The sequence below is a fragment of the Crocodylus porosus genome, unplaced genomic scaffold, assembly GCF_001723895.1.
Source record: "Crocodylus porosus isolate Cpor-Errol unplaced genomic scaffold, CroPor_comp1, whole genome shotgun sequence".
Lineage (NCBI taxonomy): Eukaryota > Metazoa > Chordata > Crocodylia > Crocodylidae > Crocodylus > Crocodylus porosus.
In genome coordinates, this window is record NW_017728931.1 from 142,609,549 (window position 1) to 142,633,910 (window position 24,362).

Genomic DNA, 24,362 nt, shown 5'->3' on the forward strand with positions numbered 1-24,362 from the left:
ATGTTCCCCCAGATACTGGTGGTCGCCCCTGATAAACTTATAGGTGGCCATCAGATCACCCCTGAGCCTGTGCTTTTCCAGTAGATTCAGGCTAGATATCAGGAGGCGCTACTTCACAGTCAGGGTAGCTAGGATCTGGAACGAACTTCCAAGGGAAGTGGTCCTGGCTTCTACCCTGGGGGTCTTTAAGAAGAGGCTAGATAGATACCTTGCTGGGGTCATCTGACCCCAGTACTCTTTCCTGCCATGACATGATGATCTGCTCAGGTCCCTTCTGACCCAACCAACTATGAAACTTTTGCCATGGTAATGCCCCTAATAATGGAACTGATAAAGAACATAAAACATTGTCAATAAAATGAGGACATTTTTCATGGACGGCGTTTTCTAAAACAGAGAACTGTTTTTTTTCAAATATATATTTTTTTTAAATGTTGTTCCAGAACTTGCACTTGCATCTCTGTTCAGCCTGAATGCCCTGTTCGATTTCTGGAGGTATTTCAAATACACTGTGGCACCAACCAACTTGGTTATGAGTCCTGGGCAACAAACTCTTCTTGGGCTTCAGAATGCATGTAGGTATAACAGCTGTTTTTTGCAATGGTATCTACAAGTGAGTTTCTTGATGTTAGACCTTCTGAAAAGACTTGGTTGTGGATCTCAGCTGACCACAGTCCTCTAAAACATGCTTCACAAAAGCATATGATAGCTAGAAGGGCAAAGTGATGCATTAAATACTCTCTGAAGTGCAGAAGTGCCAAGCTGAAATGCTGTTCTAGTTTCCCTCTCTGTGATGATCAGTAAAGTGCACTAGGCGAAACAGAATGAAGATACAAAATGTCAAGAAGTGCTTTGATTAGCTTATAGGTAACTTCAGGGGAAGAAAATACTAGGTACAAAGGCTATCTGTTATCTAGCAGAGAAAGGCCTAGCAAGAACTAATGACTAGAAATTGAAGCCAGGTAAATTCATACTAGAAATAAGATACATTTTTAACAATGAGGCTGACCACCCATTGGAATCAAACTAGTGAAGGGGAGACGTGGATCTCCTGATGTCTTGAGATGGATTTTTTTCCTGATTGATATACCTTGTTTGTACACTCAGAATGGGAATAACTGAGTGAATATATGTAGCCTATATTATGCAGAGGTTAAACTAATTGATCAAATGATCTTTTTTGCTGTAACATCAGTTAATTTATATTGGTGTGTCTAATGTCTGCAAGCAAATGCATGTGTTTCAGTGATTCATAATGTGTCTTCCAACTGGCCAGGGTTTTAGCAACAAACAGGAGGATTATAGGTAATCAGGGTGAAGCAAAAAAGGCAGAAGGAGAGGTGGGTTTGTGTTGGGACACAGACAAACAATGAAAGATGCTCCAACTTTGTGATAGATGACATAGGGCAGAGGTTGGCAATCTCTGGCCTGAACTCTCAGGTGATTGTAGCTGGCCCACAAAAACAAGAGGTTGACAGCAGTGTGACTGCAGTGTAAGGTGCAGAGGGGAACAGCAGTGGCTGCCAGCTCAAATGTGGCAGTCTGCCTTTGGATCTAGCGCCATTAATTTTGCCTGCTGTTCCTAATAGGTTGCTGACCCCCTACCCTAATCTAGAACATGGTAACAATTTGTGCGAAGCTGGAGGGAGTAGATTTAAATCATGGTAACTTGCCATTAGGTAAGGTACCCACCACAGAGGGAAAGCTTAATATTGAAGTGTAAAACTGAAACTGTAAAAAGCAGTTCCTTTATAAAATATTTTTGAGTTTCTAAACAAACCTCTAAAATTGGAAGAACCTGATGAGAGAAGTTTAGAAAATGCAGAATGCTGGTTTTCCAGTCTGACTGGAAGGAACTCTTCACATTGAAAGGACTTCATAGTAACAATTAGTATATACAGTTAAAAGTAATGTAATTTGTGTAACTTCTCTAAACCACAAAGAGAGTATGTTTCACTTGTGTTTGAAACTTTTGGAGGTAGTGCATATAAATATTGTTATTAAGATGTCCTTAAAAAGGAAAATTTCCTGATAGTGAAATGTTCTGCCGTTTCTTTGAGAAACGTAACCTACAGTAGAGAAGTTTTAATATCAGATAGATTGTAAATTGGATCAGACAAAGTGGAATCTAAAATATCTTTTGCTGCTCATAGGCACAAAACAAGGATTTTAAAAGACTAGGATTAGAACTGGCAGATGAGAACAAGCAATGCTCCTGTGTTGGCCAAAGGGAAGGACTGACTGCGGTCTCATTATTTATATATTCTGCTCTGTTTATAAAGCGCCTAGAAACCCCAGCTCAGATAAGACACTTGTAGACCTAGACTGTATTCTAACAATCAGTAGCATAGTTCCTGACTTGATTTTCTTTCAGTCTAAACAGAGGTGATAAAGAGCAGAAGAGAAGTGTTTTCATCAATATTTTGCAGATCGGGAACTGACTGAGATGAAGTGTTTGTCCAAGGTTTTGTTTTGCAGGGAGTTCTGCAGAATTTAGCCTAGGTCTCTCTCTACCAGACTCTGTCCTTCCTTTTCCCTGATTTCTTGGTTGGGGCTTTGCTGCCCCCAGAGGGGCAAAGTGTGAAACTTTTAAATCTTGTTGCTGGGGGCAGAGGGGTTGGGTTTGTTTTGGTTTGATTTTTTTTTGGGTGGGGGTTTTGGCCAAGTCTCACTATAAAGTGGACTCTGGTCCAGAAGCTGCCCCTCACCCAGCCCCCTGTTCCTTAGTGCAGTTGCGGGTTAAGCATTCATGGTTTCAAATATTTGCAAATGCCAAATCCGCTTCTTAAATACAGTTAAAGGAGCTCCTTGGGAGCTCTGCACTTGCCACTGTGGGGCTCCCACCATTGCCAGAGCAGCCGTGCCCCACTCCCCCGCCGCCAGGAGTACTGAGTTCAAGAACACAGACAGCATTCATGAACACAGTGCCTTTTTCATGGATTTTGCTGTTCGTGGAGGATATGAGAACGTATCCCCCGTGAATGGCAAGGGTCTCCTGTATTGTGAAGAAATAACAACACTTAACTGAGACAAAAATGGAATCCAGGCTGCTACTCCTTCCTTACTGATTCTGCTTTTCTTCTTACTGCAGCAATACAAACAACTCCTCCACGAGAGCTGGTGGCAAAGAAAATCCCTCCTTCTACGCCTTCTCCTCCAATCCAGGGTCAGAGTGTGCTGAGTTACAGCCCATCCCGTTCACCCAGTGCCAGCCCAAAATTCACTGGCTGCATCACTGGGTATAGTCCTCAGCTACATTCTCTGGCAGGCAGTAGTGGTTCCTACAGCACTGCTGTGACCTACTCACCAAGTAGCAACTATAGTAAGGTAACAACTATGACAGCTCTTGTTGGAAGAAGTTGGAATTTACTTGTTAGACCAGGGGTGGGCAAAATGCAGCCTGGGGGCCATATGTGGCCTGCCAGGCCATTCTATCCGGCCCGTGGGGCCCCTGAAAAATTTACAAAATTAATGTTTATCTGCCCTGGGCTGCCTGTCATGTGGCCCTCAATGGCTTGCCAAAACTCAGTAAATGGCCTTCTGCCCCAAATAATTGCCTGCCCCTGTGTTAGATCCTTGTAACATACACTGCGGAACATGATTTTTGAATTGCTTAGATCCTTGTATATTTATACGTTTGCAAGAATGGAAATAGTATTCTGAGTTGGGTCATTCATTCTTCTTGATAACATTTTATATGCTTTTACACCATCTAACATGAAGTATGGCTCAGAATTTAAAGAAAACGCCTGAAACCCAAAAAAATTACAGAACCCAAAGTACCATCTAGTTTAGTAGCAGTTACCACTGCAATGGCAAGTTAGATAAATGGATGTGTAGATCAATAACTTGAATTTCTAACTAAAGTTAATTAGGATTCCAGTATTGTCAAATGGCAGTCATGCGTTCTGTTTCATACAGGCATCTGGCTTCAGCCCCTCCCCTACTGGGTTACCGTACCCCACCAGCATTGGACCAGTAGAAAGCAGTGGGCTGAGGTCTCGGTACCGTTCTTCACCAACACTATACAACTCCCCTACTGGCAAAGAAGACTACATGACAGAACTAAAATCGTTAGACAGCTTCCTTCGAAGTGAAGAGGAGAAACAGCATCGAGTTCAGCTCGGTAAATAAATGACTTTGCAATATTCCATAGATTCACTTACAGATACTAAGGGCTGGAAGGGACCTCTGGAGATCATCAGGTCCAGCACCCCTGTGCTTGGGCAGGAAAGACTGCTTGGATGAGATGACCCCAGCAAGGTCAGCATCGAGGCATTTTTTTAAGATATCCAGAGCAGGTGATTGTACCACTTCTGGCGGGAATCTGTTCAAGACCATGGACACTTCAGTTGTAAAGAAGCTTTTCCTTATGTCTAATCTAAAGCAGTCTTCTAGCACAGCATTTCCCAACCTTTTTCATTCAATGGCACACTTACATAAATTTAAAAAAAATTGCGGCATACCGAGGGAGGGGAGGGGTGGTGCACAGCCAGCTGCGGAGGGGTGGGGAGGTGGTACAGCATTCCCCCCCCCCCCCCAGCTACTGCAGCAGACAGACAGACAAACAAGACATACGGGGGGTGTCGCTCCCCAAATGCCATGGCACACCTGTTCACATCTGACAGCAGTTGGGAAACGCTGTTCTAGCAATTTATGACCGTTAGTCCTAGTCTTCCCGTGGGGAGCCCTGGTGACCAGATGTTCTCCCAGTCCCTGATATGAGCCCTTTATATATTGATGGGCTGCCACCAAGTTCCCTCTGAGTCTTCTCTTCTTCATGCTGAACAGACCCATGTCTCTCAGCCCCTCATTGTATGGCCTGCTCTCCATGCGTCTAACCATACGTATAGCCGTCCTTTGGACTTTCTCAAGCTTCTCCACATCCTTCCTGAAGTGTGTGTGGTGTCCAGAACTGGACGCAGTACTCCAGCTGTGGCCTCACGAAGACTGAGTAAAGTAGGAGGATAATATCTTGTTTGAGATGCATCAGTAGATGCATGCCAGCGTTTTGTTTACTTTGCTGCCTATGACATCATATTAGTGGCTCATGTCTCTTTCGGTGGTGGTGCTGGTAAGTGTAGCACTGCTGAGCTTGTAAGTGTGTTATGGGTTGTTTCTCCCCAGGTGGAGCACCTTACACTTTTCAGTGTTGAAAATCATCAGGTTTTGTTCTGCCCACCTCGCAAACCTGTTCAGCCTGTGTCCCCAGCTTATCCTCTAGTGTGACTGCAGTCCCTCATAATGTGGTGTTATCTGCCAACTTTGCCAGTCCACTTTTAACACCCGAGTCCAAATCATTAAAAAGCACTGGTCCAAGTACCGAACCCTGAGGGATGCCACTGGTCACCAAGCGCCATGTTGACTCAGTTCCATCTATTATTACTCTCTGGGTCCTACCTTGGAGCCAGCTCCTTAGCCACCAAACCATTGGGTTATCAAGGCTGCAGTTCTCCAATTGTACCATGAGCAAGTCATGGGAGACCAAGTGAACTGCTTTTTTTGAAGTCCAAGTGTATGACGTCAACCTCATCTCCCTTATCCAGGCGACATGTTACCTGATTGTAGAAGGAAATGAGGTTGGTAAGGCATGACCTGCCCACAACAGGGTTTGAGGTCAAACATTGGCCTGTAATTCCCTGGATCCTCCTTCCTTCCCTTCTTGGACATGGGCACCACATTGACCCTCTTCCAGTCTTCTGGAACCTCTCCCAAGTGCCACATATTGTCAAATAGTTTTGCCATGGGTCGTGTGATGAAGTTGGCCAGTTCTTGCTGCACTCTTGGGTGCGGTTTGTCCAGTCCTGCTGACATTTAAATGTCCAGCCTCTCTAGATGTTCCTTCACGAGATCTTCACCAACTGTTGGCGGGTGATCACCCCCACCTTCATCATCTTGTACCCTGTCAAGCAGGGTAGCACCCTTGGATTGGTGGAACACAGACATGAAGTAATCGTTTAGGAGTTTGAATTTCTCTTAGGTGTCAGCTGACAGCTGTCCCATTTTGTTCAGCAGGGGTCCAAAGCTTCCCGTATTTTTTTTTTCTCTAACTTCCTATGTATCTGAAGAAGGACTTTTTATTCTTCTTAATCAGTATTTTTTAGTGATGGAAAAAGACATAAAGAGCTATATCTAGTAGGTATTCTGGTTCTTCTCATGTATATTGGATAGATGCCAGTATTAGCGCAGTCAATTTAAGTCATTGATACATACCTACCTTTTTAACAGCTCTCCCAAAGTGCTTTTTGAAGTCTGATAAAGAAGAATTAAGTCTTCCACTGAATAGACTAGAGGTGAAGCAAAGCTCAGTGAATTCTGCAGCCCTCTGCAGTACAGAAACTTGGGGAAGCTTTTCTAGAGAATTTCTCTTCGCAAAGTTTGTTTGGCAGTAAACGGTCACTAACTATTTCTTTCCGGGGATAATTTCAGGGAGTTCAGATTCCAGCTCTCCTTCAAGCAGTCCGACATTCTGGAACTACAGCCGTTCCATGGGAGATTATGCACAGATTCTGAGGAAGTTCCAGTACCAGCTGGCCTGCAGGTCTCAAGCTCCATCAGCACACAAAGATGAAGCTGACATGAGTTCTAAACAGGCTGCAGAAGAGGTATATAGAAAACTGAAGGGAACCAGTAGGGGAAAAGATACAGTTATGAATTTTAAAATAAATATACAAAGGCTTGGATATAACTGACATTCACGAGGTTGGAAAAATGCCATAGTACTGAATTGGCATCGTAGAGTTTAGGGTGTCGGTTGGATCCACCCTGCATAGCCATTCTGCGGGCCACTGGACACATGGGGATATTCCCTGCTGCAAAATCTGGGACCCTTGAGGCCCAGTGGAAAGGGTAGTTGACAACAGGAGGGTGAGCAAGGGCTGATGCAGCCCCACTTGCCGCTGACCCCATTGCTGCCCCATGTTGCAGCAGCCACACCGTGCTGCATGTCCCATGCAGAGATAGCACAGAGAGCATGCAGTGGAAGTTGTAGCTTTGGTTCTGGCATGAGAAGCATGGTAAAAGCCATAGCTGCACCACGGGCCTTGTGCTGGATTCGGAGCTGCTGCTGCTGTTTGCGCCGTGGTCCAGATCCTGGCCTAGGGTGCAAGGTGGATTTGCCACCCCTGATACAATTAATTAGAAAGCTTTCTTTATGTCCACCAAACTCAAATGCAAACAGCTTATTTTGGAAATATGTTTGCCAGTAGAAAGCATCACTGCTTTATATGGGGTAAAATAAATAAAAATGGACTCCTGATTTAGCACATCAGGATTACTGCCATGTGAAATTTATATTCATTCTGCAGGAAGTAGTGGAAGTCAGTAAACACCTTTTGCCTTTTAACCATTTACCATTTTGACCAGATCTTCACAAATATACTAACTACATAGTAATATAAAACAGAACTTACTTCCTAGCTTTTTGAGACTAGCAGTTAAACGTCATCTTCACAATTCCTGTTGTTGAATAACTTTTGTCTGCCATTTTATACTACGGATAATTTTTTAGATTTATAAGTGTCCTCTTAACTGGTATGTAGCAGCTGTGAAGAAGCTAAACATACAACAAAAATCTTGCATACATATACACTCACAGAATTCTGAGAAGTATACTGCACATAAGAAATTAATGTATAATTGGGTCAGATAATAACATTTTCATCCCTTTTCTCTACTTCACATTGATTCCTTTCCATCAAGATGCATCTTTTAGAAATCCTACTAGCTTAGACCAATTTTATACTAGTACGTGTAGCTAAAGGAATTGAAATAGTGCACTTGTATAACTAACTTAAATGTACTAAATCTAATTCTCATAATATATCAAACGTGTCTATATATCTAAATCTATCTATAGATAATGTGTCTCTGATTCAGGTAGTCTATAAGGTGCATCTCTACCCTACCTTCTCCCTCATCATATATCCTGTGGGGTATGACCATTCTAAAACCTCCAAGGTTTAATGTTTGTTGTAATTAATTTTAAAGATTACCTAGCTCCTTTTAAAAAAACAAACAAACCCTTCTTGGTATTCAGTCATTTTTTGAGACCTTTGCAATAAGGCTTTTACATTCTGTAACTCTCTTTTTGCATAGGTTTGGGCAAGGGTAATGATGAATCGACAACTGCTTGATCACATGGACTCCTGGACAGCTAAATTCAGAAATGTAAGTATTAGCAATGCTCTTTAGAGACTAAAGCTTCAGTGCTTTTCCCTTGTTTCTACAGAACTCCTCTTCAATAAAATTGAGCAAATCAGCATTTGCACAATTTTAATAGGAATCAACTAGATAGATTTTAATAACTTAATGATCTTTGATTCTGAAGAAAACTATTGCTTTTGATTTGAATGTATTATATGAGAATAGGTACTGCAAAATGGAAAATTACCAAGATGCCACAGATGGTAGGAATAATTCCAGAGTGTGTTTGAGGATTAGTCTGTGCTCACGCAAGTACAGACTAACATGCAGTGTACTCGCAAGACAGCTGCTAAGGCACACGTTCAACCTGAACTCGTGCACTTATGACTTCTCTGTTTTGATGACATCCTGAAAACTTCAGATTGTAAAGTTCAGCCACGTTTGAGTTACAAACAGAAAGATCTTAAAATGCAGTGAAAATGGTCAGACTTGTTTTTCCTCTTCCACAACTCAAACCGATGACTCAGTTTTCCTCAAACATTACAAAATTGTTCACCTAGACTCAGCATAAGCTTGGAAAATCCCAGCCCAAAGGTTGACTTTTTCCAAAAGTTCAAAACAGCTGAAAAATGCTAAAATCCAGATATAATAGCACAATGCTGTAGCAAATGGAGATTTAGTTGCGCTTTAAAGTAAAATAAATAACCTACTGTCAGTTTGTAGCTTGTTGTACATCACAACGTCTGTGAGGAGTGTCGTTTTTAAGCCAGTTAGAAGAGCAGTGAAAACTAAGTAAACGTTATTTGATGGAAGAAGAGATTATTGAGGTGGGAGAAAACAGGGCTGTAGGAGGATTTGATAGTCTTCAAAGACAAAAAGTGTTGTTTTAAAGAGGATGATGATCAACTTCTGTGTTTCTACAGGGTACAGGATAAGAAGTAATGGGTTTAAATTTCAACAAGAGAAATTGAGGTTGGATATTAGAAAGAATTTTCTCACTATGTGGGTGGTTAAGCACTGGAACAGATTATATAGAGAAGTTATGGAGTTTCCGTCATTAGATGTTTTTTAGATGTGGGTCAAAACTATTTGGCTAGGATGGTTTACAAGTGGATGTTCCTGCTTTGAGGAGGAGATGGACTGAACGACCTCTGAGATCCCTTCCAGCCCTTTTTTTTTTCCCCATATTTTTATGATTATGATGAATATCCTCCATATTCAGTGGCAGATAATGATGTGCAGATGCTGAGGAAGTGTGACTGATCCATTGGTCTTGAGTCCCATCAGCACACAAGTATCATAAATGAAATTCCTTCAGAGCACTTCTTCCTTCAAAACAGATGTCAATTTATGCTTTCACATGTCCATAACTTATCTGTTCATGGATGACTTTCTGCATGTTCATAGCATCTGAGCTGTATTAATAAGAGCGTCACTTGCAAATCAAGAGAAAGGATCCTGCTGCTGTATTTGGCACTGAAGCTGCCTCACTTGGAATACCGTGTCTAGTCTTAGGCACTGCAGTTTAGTTTGGATATTAGGAAGGACTTTCTCGCTGTCCAGGTACTCAAACATTGGAGCACGCTAACTAGAGAGCTTGTGGAATCTCCATCCTTGAAAGATTTAAGAGCAGGTTAGACAAACAGTCATCTAGGATGATGGTCCTGCCTTGAACAGGCAGTTGACTAGATGGCCTTCAGAGGTCCCTTCCAGCCCTACTTTCTATCATTTTATGATCTTGTCCAGCTATTCAGAAAGCCTCTAGCTTGATCTAGAGATGTTCTCTAGTCTAGTTGTTTCTCGTTGGGACTCTTTGACATTTTTTAGAAGGGACTAAATAGTTGTTCAAGCCCCTACCTTAAAGTGGTACTCCACTAATACAATAACATTTTTTGCCCTCTTTGTTGCATTTATTGTTCACCTTCTTACTTGTAGTCTTCACAGTAATGACGATACTGCTTTGAGTAAGCTAGCATCTCGTAGGTATTCTTGTTGCTTCTGACCTTTTCACTGTTTCTGTTTCTCCTAGTGGATTAATGAGACTATCTTAGTGCCACTTGTACAAGAGATTGATTCTGTGAGCACTCAGCTGAGAAGAATGGGATGTCCAGAGTTGCAGATTGGAGGTATAGATACGCTGCAGTTCATTTGGTTTGGCTTCCTTGATTACATGGGCTAAGAGCCACCCTGCCCCCCCCTACAAAGCATCCTCCCATTGTACCATGCCACACTGCACTATGGGCCCTGAAACCCCCAACTGCCAGCTCCCTGGCCCCTACAGAGTGGAAGCTGGAGGAAGATGGTGACCCTGGAGCCCCTGGCAGAAGCAAAAGCTGGAACAGTTGGGGAATAGTGCCCAAGTGGGGGCCCATGGATCACAATTTAGCCACTCAGGGGCTGTGTGTTGGACACCCTTGCCTTATAGTAGCTATATTTGGAGCAGTCTGCTTGTGTATACAGTCTTACTCTTTGGGCTCTTTGCAATAAAGCTGCACTGTGCTTCATATAAGGCAGGAGTTTGCAACATATGGCTGTGAGCTGGATGCAGCCCACAGAGCCTATATCCAGCTCATGGAGCCTCGGGGTTTTGCCTGTGCCCACGCTGGGGCTGGGCAGCTTCTAGCTGTGTCAGGACTGCTGCTGCTCCCCCTTCCCTCAGCTGCAGCACGGGCACGGCTTCCAGCCAGTTGGGAGCTACTTGCAGCTGGGACGCAGAGGTGGGAGCCGGAGGGGAGTGGGGAGAAGTGGCAGCAGCATGGATGGATCCAGTTTGCAGCTGCTTGGCCCCAGGGCAGCTCCCTACCCAGCTGGAAGCTTTACCTGCAATGTAGCTGGGGAGCAGGGGGTGGGAGAAAGAGCAGCACGGGCCCTGCCTCTAGCTGCCTGGCCCTGCCGCTGATGTACTGCCAAGGCCACCCAGCCCATGTTTTAAATGTCAAATAGTCATCTCTTAAATGATGGTTCCTTGTACTGTGTACAGGGCTGTACTTAGACTCTCCAAGCCCTTTGCAAAAGGCACAGTCTTCCTTTACGCTCAGAGTGCCTAGCAGTTTTTATAAGCCATGAAAACATAAAGGACACCACCACAACAAATCTTGCTCCCATTGAAGTTAGTTCCCTGGAAACAGAATCGGGCACTCGGGTAACATGAATAATCAATCATACAGCGTGCCAGTTATTCTTGGGACCTGTCCTCACAGTGCAACGAGCAAGCTAGCTGAAGAAGATACTGCCTCTTGGTAACTGTTATTACCTGGGTAAAGGAGCCTGTTCAGTGTTTTGCAGCAGCCAGAGATCACGTGTGCTGTCTCTTTGTCTTCCAGAAGCCAGCATTAGCAGTCTGAAACAAGCAGCTCTTGTTAAAGCTCCACTTATCCCCACACTGAACGCTATAGTGCCGTACCTGGACCTTACTCCAAACCAGGAGTATTTGGTAGAAAGGATCAAAGGTAATTGGTCATCGTGCAGACTTAAAAATGTGCTTTGTCATAATTTCCCTGTGTCAAGCATTAGTGATTATCATGTCTGTCAGCAACATTTGAACTTGAGCCTCGGCAGGTAGATGAAAGAGGCTGCTTTTCTAATAGTGGAAGCAGGAAGTGGAAAATAAATTTACTTTTTTTTTATCCTGATTTAATGGCAAGCGATCTTCAGGTAACTTTCAATATGCTCTAAAAACAAAGCTTTGCATCATTCACCTTTTGCATGTGTGCTTTGAATACTTGTGGATTTAATTTTTTTTCATTACTTTTTCCTACCCTGCCTTAATTACAAGTAAAATTAAGTTGCCAATTTATACGTCTTTGAAAATCTAGTGAAGACACTTAAAAAACTTACTGTACAAGTGTGGTAGTTGTTTGTATTATTGTACAGGACCGTAGGTGATGCATGGTATCTAATACTGACATCAGAGTTTGCTTCCTTTAACTTCTTGCCCTGTGATAACTTCATACCTTTTTCCTTTAGAGCTTTCCCAAGGAGGCTGCATGAGTTCATTTTGTTGGAACAGAGGTGGGGACTTCAAAGGCCGTAAATGGGATACAGATTTGCCCACTGACTCTGCTGTAAGTTTGCACAGTTTGGCTTGGTATGATGTTAACTGTTAACATGCACTATTTTGCAGTGCCAGTGGTAAGAATAGGAGGCAGAGATGCAGTATGCAGATCCTAAATCCCGCTTGCTTTACTTGGCTAATCCCATTGCACTCCGTGGGATTACATAGGAGAATAATGTAAACTGGATGTAGCCCCAGATAGGCCATGAAAATGCTATTGCATATCTTAATCCAGTGTCAACTCCTTATTCAGATGCAGCTGAAAATCCAGTCAGAGAGTTGTGTGGGGTCCAAGCCTGACTCATTCTGTCTTCAGTACAGCAGCTGTTTTACTGCACTGAGAAACAATTAATGATTAAGTAAAACTTCTGCATTCAGATAACTCCTAAAACAAGGAAAGCCCTTCATCTTGATTAAATGACTAATTCCCTTCACCAGAGCAGGTGGCAAATTAAACAGAGTTGAGAGAATAATAAATGTGGATTAAGTGGACTCTCTGCCTCATGCCCATTAATTTAATTGTTTGCTGTGAAAATCTGTGTGAATAGCTCAGAGAAGGAGTACATCTAGTGAAAGAGGGACTCGGAGTGCTGCTCAGCCCAGTCATCTGAAACACTTTTCATCATAAACAACACCTACATGAAAGTTCAAATGAAAAAGCTCAAAGGTGGGAGGGGGGCACAAAATAATCTAAGACATAGAAAATAAGTTTTATAGGATGAGATTTTAAGGTGCTCAACTTCTTCAGCATGTTGAGTAGAAGGCTATGAAATGATTGTGTGTGTGAGGTACCCACACATGGAGCAGAGATGAGGTAGCAGGAGGCTTTTTCACCTTGCTGATAAAAGCATGAAATGTATGTTTGAATGCTGGACACTCATCCTAGGCAAAGGGCTGGATTTCTTAGCTACGCAGGTTATTAAGTAGTGGAACAGCCATGACTTTCTGCATCTTTCAACTGAACTTACAGATAGCCGTTTAAAAGATGCACTTTAATCCGTCTTCTGGGAGAAATTCACAGCCAGAGTGTACAAGGGAAGCAGGCTACGTGGCTGTGATGGCCAGAAAGGACCATCTGTCAGTCTTGATCTTGATGGGCCTTGAGAAAAGACTAGTGTGCATTGCCCAGTGTGCGTGTTAACACCTGGAGCTTTGCAATAGGACAGCAATTAATAACGGATTCCAGGTTTTCAGGGTATTAAACTGCTTTCCGCAGGGGGAAAGAAAATTCATCCCTTCACCCCATTGCACAACAGGCCAGATATATTCTCCTACTTTTTTTCTTTTTTTGAAGCATCAGGGTTTGACCACATTTTGCTCATGAATTCAGGATCATACAGATCGTCTTGGAGATGTTTTGACTTCCTCTGTAATATGGGGATGGGTCACGTGCTGGGATCCTCTGGACATATCTCCCCATATCAATTCCCTGCTGTTGCTGGAGCACCTTGATGGCACTTTGGTTTCTCCTATCCTCTGCCTCTGGAATCCAGTTCATTCGGCTGAGGATTGAATTGTTTTTGTCTGACTGAAGCCTTTTAGCTTAATATAGGTACATATGGGTGAAATGTAAGCATCCAGCTAGATGCTGCAGTGGTCCCTTCTGACCTTAAAGCCCTGTGGCAATGAGTTAAAAATACTTGTCAGAGAATTGACCCACTGAATACAACCTGAGTACAAAAAATCACTACTAGCTCCCTAACATAAATCTGCAAGGGAAGATGCTTTACACCCATACCCTGAACCAAGTGGGAATCTGCCAGCTATCAAAGGGAAGCCCTCATTGACACAAGGCCAAAAAACATCCTGGAATTCAGCCTGTCTTTTCTTTCCAATACCAATCAGAGGAGATGTGCACTGAACAGACTATCATGAAGTCCTAAATATCTTGTCAGTCTAAACTTCTCGCTTCATATGTAGACACCCAAATGAGTTACTAGTCTAAAAATATAGTGAAAATTAAAAAGGAAGGTGCCACTGGTTCTAGTAATCTTCCTCAGGGAAAGGGTAGAGTTGATCAGATTCCAGGCTTTTTGCAAAACACTTGCCCCCAGGAGTTTACAGAAGTGCAGTTGTTTTAGCTCTATCTGTGTAAAGGACACCCTCACAAATGGTAATGGAAGGGGGTTGAAATAAATGACAGTGATTTGTGGTCAGTATTTGCTGCTGAGTTTTAAGATGCCAATATGAAAACACCGTACATGTGAACCTGGGCGTAGCACCTGACATACAGAAGTGATCTGTCCCCATTGTGACCAATATTTCGTTCAGAAGGCAGATGAAACTCAACATCTTGCATCAATATTCAGACCCATGCAGTGCCTTGGTTTAAATGCTAAATTGTCTTGCCCCTTTGAAATTTGCCTGGTTAAATCACAATTGCAGTAAAGCCACCCACTCTCAGAGTCTTTAATTAGTAAATGAGCCTATTAAAGATTAATCACTTTGTTGTTGCACTTAGTTCTACATTCTCATGGGCACAAAATTATGTATTTTTGCTTTTTCTTCCCAGATCATTATGCACGTATTCTGCACTTACCTTGACTCCAGGCTGCCACCTCATCCTAAGTATCCTGATGGCAAAACATTTACCTCTCAACACTTCGTTCAAACACCAGATAAGCCAGGTATTGGCATTCTTGTATGGCTTTGTATCCATTTGTATAGGTGGCATTTACTGCTTGAAGCAGGATGCAACACTCAAGTCCGTTTTCTCTCAAACTTTTCCTTCACAGACATTTCCAATGAGAATGTGTTTTGCATCTACCAAAGCAGCATCAACCCTCCCCACTATGAGCTTATCTACCAGCGCCATGTCTACAACCTGCCCAAGGTCTGAACATGTTGGCTTTCTTCTGATACTCAAGAAGACGATGCACTAGCTGAACACTCTGGCTCAGGGATTGGCAACCCCTTGCACACATGCCAGAGCATGGCACACACAGGCATTTTGGTTGGCATGTGCGCCTTGGGGCAGACTGCAAGGACGAGGCTGGGGCTGCAGTGCCACGACAAGGATTGGGCCCCTTGTAGCTCTCCCACCATCCTCCTGGAGGTACACATACCCCACCGCTAGCAACAAGAAGAGCTGGGGCTCTGCAAACCCCAGTGTAACTGCTTGCACCCTTGCTGCCACCTGCCACGAGCAGCCTGGGATCCATGGCAAGCAGCAGGGGCCTGTTCAGAGCCATGTCAGCTGTGGCAGATAGCTGGGATGTTGCAAGCATCTGCCCCAGGGTCCATGGAGCCGTGGCCCAGCTTGTTGCTAGCAGTAGGTGCATGCATATCTGGTTCAGATGGGAGGGAGCTGTGAGGGGCCTGATCCTTGTTGTGGCAGCACAGTCCAAGCCTCCTCTATGCCACCTACCCTGAGGCATGCACCCACCACTGGCAATGAGCCAGGCCAGGGCTTCACGGCTCCTGGTGCAGCTGCTTGCACCTCCCGGCTGCCTGCTGGAGCCAGCCCCAGGCTCTGGGCAGGCCACTACATCTTCAAGTAGAGGTTGTGGATGTTTCTGGCACTGTAGCCAAAAATGTTGTCACCCCTTGCTCTAGCTGATCTCAGCTATTAAATTTTATTGACCAGTCAATTTTATTGAGTAGGGAAGTTGTCTTTGGAATATCAGAGAGCTTAGTGCAGAACAAAAATATGACTATGATCTAATGCTAGCATGTGGCCTAAATATGCTATTAACATAAAGTGCCTGAGTAAAGTACCTAAGTGATACCTTCCCCTGTTACACATACATTATTAAAGGAATATGTTTAAAACAGATTAGCTAAACCAGGGTTCTGTTCTGATTCCCTGGTGGCTGCCTCTTAATTGCAGGGGCTAGTGCTGGTAAAACTTCTTGTTAAGCTGAACCTCTGCTACATGTTTGTAAATGCAGTGGGATGTCTGACCAAACCTGGGACCCTTGTTGTAGAAAGGAATGAAAATTGTTTCAGCCTTTAAAATAAATGAAGGTCATAATCCACCCTACAAAATAATTTCATGTTGTATTTACCTAAGTGGAACAAGTGAACAGTATCCCAAAACTAACTTGATTCCCAGAGGTTTGCTTTGACAAAGATGCCCCCAAATGCGATTTTGTAACAATGTAGGGCACCACTATACCGAAACTTTGGACAGGAAATGAAAGCTGTTAAATTAGAAATTAGGCAGAGTGCTCAGGCTGAATATGTTATATGTGACATAATCTTCACCCTCTTCTCCTTCTGTGGATTCAGGGCAGAAACAACATGTTCCATACCTTGCTAATGTTCCTGTATATCATAAAGACGAAAGAATCTGGAATGCTTGGGTAGGTATTGAGTGCTGTTTCCCTGCACCTCATGCAGACGTTAAACAGTAACTTTTCAAGCTCCCAAAAAGCAGTTTAGCTCCAGCTCCTACATAAGCAATCTGTAATCATTATTGACTCCAGTCAAAGAACACTGAGCATCCGTTTTCTTTCTGCCTCTTCCAACGTTGCTGGCTGTCCCCCCTGAGCTTATGTTATAAAGCTCAACCTAACTTAAAATGTGCATTTCTAACAGTAATACAGATATTTTGTTCTTCTTTTCCAAGCATCAGACTAAAACAAGGGCCTCCTTTTGATCTTGGGTATAAATCTGTACCTCCAAAGCCTGCCTCCATTTTCACTTAGTTTCCAGTGACCGTTAAGTTTGCTGTTCAGGATGACCTCTTCAAACACAAGAGCTCTGAACCGAACTGCCATGGAGAAAATTCAACAACTCTGTTCCAGAAGAGATTAATTCATAGCAGAGACTGAAATGTGCTACTTAGAAGCATAAGGGAACTGTTTTTTTACCAAGCAAGTTAACTTCCTACAGAAATCTGGGATAGGAAATCTTAAGTTTGGGGAGTCCTAAAGAGTGCCAAATGGATTAAGCAAGGAAAATTAGCTCCTCTTTGAAATAAAAGTAGACTTTTTATTTTAAAACGTCTTAAATTCATGCAGGCATTCATGTGCATAACAAAAAAACCCAAGTTTTCTACTGCTTCAGTGTATGGTGGAGCCTGCTAGGGAACGCTGTCTTCTCTGTACTAAATGACTGGCTACGTCTGCCCTGAAATAAATGTCATTTATAGATAAGCATAGTTATTGTCATTGCTCTGGTATCTCCTGTTTTTGGATTTATATCTTTCATTATCATCTCTCTTTACAGGCGAGTAAATCTTGGCTTATCGGGAGTGAATGTTCTCTGGATTTTTGGAGAATAATACCTGTGTTTGCTGGCCTCCAGCTTAAATGTAAGAAACACCTCTGCCTCTGCGAAGATAACTGAGCAGCTTAAATACACTTGTTGCCTTGAACATAGACTTGGCTGTGGGACAAAATACTTACTTATCTCTGCTTTGTGGACAGAGGAGATGTTTACATTTCATATTTTGTTCTTGTGAGAATATACTTTTTTTTTTTTTTAAATAATTTGAGCGTGGAAGTGCTCCAAGTAGCTGTGATTCCACATCCAATGCCGCTCTACCAGTTCCTGCCTTGAAACATACTTGACAAGCCTCAACCATTCTTCTAACTGAGGTGCTTTTCAGAGCTCATTGCTGTGGCTACTTCACTTAGATACAGCCCCCTACACCAGCAGTTAAACCTGGTGAAGGCAGGATCCTGCAGTGCAACTGGGATTGCCCAGCTACGGGTGCACATTGTTGTTGATTTCTACTACGGTGCAAATGCAAGATCCACGAGCTCCAGGGGAGGCTGCATAGTAACCAGATTTCTCTTGTGCTCAAGATGTTCAGAGAATCTGTTTGTTAATTAACATCTTTATCATATCTGGTCAGAGAGATTCATGGCCATCCTCACAGATGCCCCTGTATGCAGGATTTTTCTAAGACTGCCACATTTCTAAGGTGACTGCCCTGGAAAGATAAATGAAAGGAATCCTCACACCTAACTCACTAGTCAGGCTTCACCCGTTTGGGTTGCTCTCAAAAGAACTGAGGTGCCTTCTAAGCTTGACTTTTTTGGGTGCAGTGACGCATGACTTGAGCGCAGATGCTGTGGTAGCGCAGATGCTGTGGTACCCCAGCTTCATTTACTTTTTTAAAACTTTTTTTTTTAAGCTCTCACATTGGTGTTTTGGCTACTAATCCTTGATTTTTTTTCAGGGATATTTCTGTGAGATGTAAAAACCACTCTGGAATGGAAAGGGGTCTCTTATGTGCTTCAGGGCACTTTAGGATGCTTACATGAGGAAATCCCTAGGAGCACAGGTGCATATTCTGGTCCCAGCTCATCTTCATTGCTCAGAATTTCTCTTTAACTGAGAGAAATGGGCACAGCTTGGCTGGGAAATGCTCACAAAGCCTCCTGGTGTTCCCTCCTGGCGCTGAGAGTGATTGCCTACAAGCAAGAATCAAACTGGCGACTTGATCTCCTGTCTTGCTTGAATGCCAGATCACCTGGTTGGATCATCAAATCAGCACCCATGTCATGTGCAAGATCTGGTCTCTTTACTAGAAGCTTATATGATGATGGATGAAGATATCCTGGCTTTGGACATAACCTAATGTAGTGTTTGACAGTTATCTAAGCAGTTGTGCGTAATGCAAGCTAATTGCTTGTTAGAAAACCAGTTTGGAAAAAAAACAGGTGCTTAAAGTGTTTACAAGGTGTGTTCCTAAAGCCATTGCAATTCCTGGTGAAACAGGAAGTTTTAAAAATGTGTAGTTTTTAACTCTTTTTATATTAGGGAGGATGTATTTCAGAAACCCTCTGGGAGGGGTCTTCATCATTCACTCCTCTGAAGTGTGAGTTTATAACAGGTGTGTCTGCTTAGTTTTACCCATGAGCTCACACTGGCCAGGAAATCCAGACATTTTCATGCCACTCGTAAGTGCAAAAACACTGAAATCCTGCCAAAAATACTCATCCAGGGTTCATTAAATGTGCTGCCTGGATAGACATGTGCAGAGCATGCAAAACCTGAATGAGCTGTACTGTGACTTCATGTTCCTTGTACCATGTTTCCATTTTTGTATGAACTGTGGATTGCCTGCGTACACAAGCATTTAGAAAGAACACCATCGGCATTTTTCATGTGCTCGGTCTTGTCACCATTCATTTATTGTTTTGGGCAGACACCTGGTGTTTTTTAGCATCAGCTGGATTCCTGTTTGTCGTAGGGCCTACAAGTTGTTGCAGGCGATACTTTTGCCAAAAAGTTGGGAACGTTACTTGGAGATCAGACTGTTAAGCAAATGTTTGATTCAGTGCCTGTATTAAATGGGCCTGTCTTGTTTAAACGCTTGTGTGGTTTTTGAGCGGTAACATCTCTTGTCCATACTGATGAGTTGTGGACTTACTCTCCCCCGTCATGCAGTTTACTGTCAGATTTGCATGAGAGTTGATCTGCAGTAATAAACCATTGACCTTCAGTGCGATGGGCTGCATGGCTCCAGTACTGGAGTCCGGGTAGCACATTTTAGTTGGGGCCGATTAACAGAGAACTGATGAAATTCGGGGCCTATGTATTGGAATCCCTTTGCAAAGGTTTTGTACAAAGTGAAGGGGGTATATCATAGTGAGCTGAACCAGTAAAGTTACTTCGTGTAGCCCACTTTGCTTCCTGGTTTAACTTAATAAAATAAAGGCCTCATGCAGTAACATGTATCTGAGGGTAGAGAGTAGTTTTAACATTCACCTTCCATCCTGGAGGATGGCACAGCTAGCAGCATTCAGTGGCTGCAGTTTTAAAGCATCTAGTGTAAAAACATTTGGTGGGTTCCTTTGAACTTGGAGATTATTCCTTCTCCTTCTCTGGCCACTAAATAGTTTTGTACAAGTGCTACGTGCTGAAAGCAGAATTCCTCAGTCATTCAGGTTTCCAACCCAAATAAAACAGGACTTCACCCAAACAAGTTCTTTATACAAGTATGTATCAGGGCTGACACCTTGTCCCAGAAATGTCTTCTTGAAAGAAAGAAAACAAGTTAGTGTGAAGAAATACGGAAAACAAAGGACATTTGTGATCAATGGTGTAAGGGAAGAGGCCCCAGTTTTTATAAAACTTGCCACTGCTCCCCTGGAAGTGCCTGCTACCTGAAGAACAGTTACTGCTCTAACACTGTAACCTGGTTTTGTCAGTAGAAGTTTCCTGCTGCAAGGTCTGGCACTGAAAATAAAGAGCTTAAACTATTGTATTGACTTGCAGCCTCAAACATGATTTGAAGGCAAGAGGATGTGTCCATGTCCCCCTACCCCACACATTAAATGGGGAAAAAACCCTTGCCTTGGAACTGAGTAAATACAATATGAACAGGACATGGTCTTAGTTCCACACATGGTTCCCATCCAGTTCCTAGTGAATGGGTGTCCAGCCCCAAAGTAAATGTATCTTGGCTCTTTGGTGGTAACCTCAGGAACAGAAGGCCAACCCAAGAATGGCTTTGGGACAAATTCATGTCTTTTGCGTGGTCTCCTTCACCTTGCGTCTCAAGATCTTTGCCCATGATGCAGCTGCAGCCACCTGCTATCTAACACAGGCTCGGGTTGATCTGCATGTATTAAACACTGTTTGTCTTCCTAGGCTGAGCTGCCTGGAAGGCTGGCTCTGTCTCATACGTTTGAAAAACACCTTGCCTTGGAAAGCCAAACAACAAGACATCCCTGTAACCTAAGATGGAGCAGGGTTCTGCGCTGTTTAGTGCCTTTGCTGTGAATAAAGCCTCCAACTCCGGTAGGAGAAACGCATCTCACAAAGGAGCAACATGAGTGCCGACTGCTTCATTCAAAATGTATCTTGCTGCATCCTGACAGTCTGTCCCAATGGTTGGCCCGCGCTTAAAATACTTTGTTCACCTCTTACTGAGCCCTGTTCAAAACCTTTGCTCCTCTCTTCCCTTCACATTGGGAAGAGACAGTATTCCTGCCATCTGCTCTTGCAAAGTTAAAGAAGGGAAACAGTGGGTGCGTCTACACATTCAGTAATGTGCAGTGTCTGTTGTGCATTCAGTGCAGTACTTGCAAAAGGAAGTAAATGTGCAGTAGGCTGTCCTACTCCACATTAGTGTGATCACATTTTGTTCATGATGGTTAATGTGCAGTAGACTAATGTGCATTTAGTGTAATAGTACAGTTTTTGCTGTGCTGCAATGTGCAGCCAACCAGTCTATGTGCATTAAGTGTCTCATAGTTTCTAGGGTCAGGAGGAACCTAAACAGATCTTTAAGTCCAACCCCCTGCCCTGGGCAGGAACAAGTGCTGGGATCATAATACCCCAGCCAGATACCTATCCAACCTCCTCTTGAAGACCCCCAAGGTCATGTAGAGTGACCCCCCCACACTCACGTGCAGTGTTTTGTCCTTGTCCAGGATTTAATCCCTTTGAAAGGGAAAAATCTGCTAATAATACACCTGTTTTTTCACTCTAAACGTGTTTCCTTCTAAGAAGGTCTATCTAGATGGTCTTATTCACCAGCCAATTTCTGGTACCACCATTGGACTTACTAGACAGTACTCAGTGGGCACGTCTACACGAGACACTAAAAGCGCAGTAGACTCATTCTAGTGTGTATTAGTGCATCATGGCAAAAGCTGTGCTATTGCACTAATGTGTAGTAGAATGAGTCTAGCGCACATTAGCATCACTACAAAGGTGTGCGCCAGTGCTACTGCGCAGTAGTTCAGTAGAGTTAGTCTCTGTTATTATCCCAGAGCTAGTACCTATGCGTGGAGTTAGTACCTGTTATTACAGGTACTAAACTTAACATGTCATAATTATGGCACATTAGTACACACGTAGACACGCCCAGTGTCCCATGCTTATACTACCCATAAATGTTTTCCCCCAAATCATTTTGTTTTTTTACTGACTCAGCAGTGGTGTCCACATGCAGTCTGGATTGCACGCGGAAAGCCATTCTGTTTTTTCAAGAGCACTGTAGCCTAAAGTGGAATAGAAAAATTGAATCTGTCACGATAAATGTGAGGACAATCAGTCCAGCCAGCCGCAAAAGAGCTGCCATATCCCAGCCAGTCTATAGCCTGACACTGCTAAGCACCAATAGCTCAGGTGTTGGAAGCAGCAGGCCCTGATGTCCCTGTGAAATTCCAGGTGGCAGAAGAGTAAAAAATCACAACCTTCTCGATGGCCACAGATTTGCTACTGTACAGGCTCCACCTGCTGAAACTCAGAGGCAAGATTTTCATAGATTTTCATAGATTTCATAGACATTAGGGCTGGAAGGGACCTCGGGAGATCATCGAGTCCAGCCCCCTGCCTGAAGGGCAGGAAGGCAGCTGGAGTCATAGGATCCCAGCAAGATAAGCATCCAATTTACTCTTGAAGGTGTTCAACGTAGGTGCTTGAACCACCTCCGCTGGCAGACTGTTCCAGACCTTGGGGGCTCGGACAGTAAAGAAATTCTTCCTTATGTCCAGCCTGAAACGGTCTTGCAGGAGTTTGTGACCGTTCGACCTCGTCATCCCTTGGGGCGCTCTGGTGAACAGACGTTCCCCCAGATCCTGGTGGTCACCCCTGATAAACTTATAGGTGGCCATCAGATCACCCCTGAGCCTGCGCTTTTCCAGGCTAAAGAGTCCCATGGCTCTCAGCCTGTCATCGTAAGATCTGTTTTCCTGACCTCTGATCATGCGCGTGGCTCTCCTCTGGACTCTCTCAAGCTTCTCCACATCCTTGTTGAATTGTGGAGCCCAAAACTGGACGCAGTACTCCAGCTGCGGCCTCACCAAGGCCGAGTACAAGGGGAGAATGACATCCCGGGATTTGCTCGAGAAGCATCTATGGATGCACACCAGCATTTTGGTCGCTTTACTAGCCGCAGCATCGCATTGGAGGCTCATGTTCATCTTGTGGTCGGTGATGACCCCCAAGTCTTTTTCTTCTGTAGTGCTAACCAACGTAGATGATGTCGCCACCACTGCATCGACTGCTCTGCTCTTGCGTTGTCCCTTTCTTCCCATCTGGCCACATTGGGAACGATCCCTCTTTGCTCAGTGCATCACGTATAGCTCTGGTTGGATGGTATCAGCACGATTATTAACAATCAAGTCTCATGTTTCAGTAAGATGAAGGAGTCGAGACCTGAATCAACACTCTGCTTCCCTCCTTTTTCCTCTGCATGGCGGACCTTGCATTTATTTTCTGCCTCCCCCCACATTTTTCGCCTTGAGTCAAAGTCAGGATTTGGAACTAGACAAAATCTGAGTTGGCTCATACCCCACCTGACATGCTCTGCTGGCAACCCGGGTGAAGGATGGATTTAAAATCCATGTTCCCTCTCACAGTTCAGCACGCTCAAGTCTCATCCCAAGGACCAGAGACAGAAAAGAGGGATATCATTTGATCCTCTGCCGCTGATCCCCATTGCAAAGAAGAAGGAAATGGATATTTTTATGATCAGCAAAACAGTGAAGAGAGACACTGGGGCACAAATTCTGCATGTTGATTCGTAGGTTAAAAGGGCTGGAGGATTTTATGGCTCAGCATGTCTACAGGAGACGTTTAATGTGCAGTAGCCTAATAACACTGCGCAGTAGTGTGCTGGGCAAAAACCGTGCTAATGCACTACTACACAATAGTGTTAGGCTACTGCACAGTAAGTATCACTAAAAACTGCACTGGTGCTACTGTGCAGTAGCTGGACAGTACTTCAGTATTCAGTACTTCATTGAACAAGTACTAAATTAAATGCACTATAATGACTGCACATTAATGAACGTGTAGATGTGCCCACTGCGCATTAATGAACATCAGGTGCTTGCTGTGGTTAGATGTTAAGTGTATTAGGAGTTTGGGCCAATGCTGCACCAGACCTAATGGCATCCCCACCCTTCCTGGGAGGGGAATGCAAAGTTAGCTGATTTAACATGTTATTAATGAATACTGTTAAAGAGTCAGACCTGGGAGCCTGGTTTTCATTGCCTCTCCCACAGCGGCCAGGGGAAGAGACGCAGGTGACCGAAGCCTGGTGTGGGTAGGAGGGGACTGCTGGGCTGGTGGAGACCTCGCGGGCTGCTGAGTCCGGTCCCTGCCGTGTCACATCATCCCTTTCCTGCTTGCCCCCCGCGCCAGCCAGGATCCAGCTGTTTCCCCATCGACGCCCAGCCCTCGCAACTCTGAACGTTTAGCAACATCCAACTCCCAGCCTGAGCTCCTTCAGCACCAGCTCACGTCCGCC

The 24,362-nt window shown here is 43.8% G+C and overlaps 1 protein-coding gene across 1 annotated transcript in view; it reads left to right on the forward strand.

Annotated features, from left to right (window-relative positions):
* Nucleotides 1-19,467, forward strand: part of TMEM209 (transmembrane protein 209) — a 23,168-nt gene extending 3,701 nt beyond the window's left edge. Inside the window, exons 4-15 of the mRNA XM_019543812.1 lie at nt 444-575; nt 3,092-3,327; nt 3,922-4,126; nt 6,430-6,605; nt 8,098-8,169; nt 10,175-10,271; nt 11,469-11,594; nt 12,112-12,209; nt 14,712-14,826; nt 14,935-15,032; nt 16,430-16,503; nt 17,372-19,467. Coding sequence (XP_019399357.1) covers nt 444-575; nt 3,092-3,327; nt 3,922-4,126; nt 6,430-6,605; nt 8,098-8,169; nt 10,175-10,271; nt 11,469-11,594; nt 12,112-12,209; nt 14,712-14,826; nt 14,935-15,032; nt 16,430-16,503; nt 17,372-17,426 — 1,484 coding nt within the window. The 3' untranslated portion in view covers nt 17,427-19,467. The remainder of the gene's footprint in view (nt 1-443; nt 576-3,091; nt 3,328-3,921; nt 4,127-6,429; nt 6,606-8,097; nt 8,170-10,174; nt 10,272-11,468; nt 11,595-12,111; nt 12,210-14,711; nt 14,827-14,934; nt 15,033-16,429; nt 16,504-17,371) is intronic.
* The last annotated feature ends 4,895 nt before the right edge of the window (nt 19,468-24,362 follow it).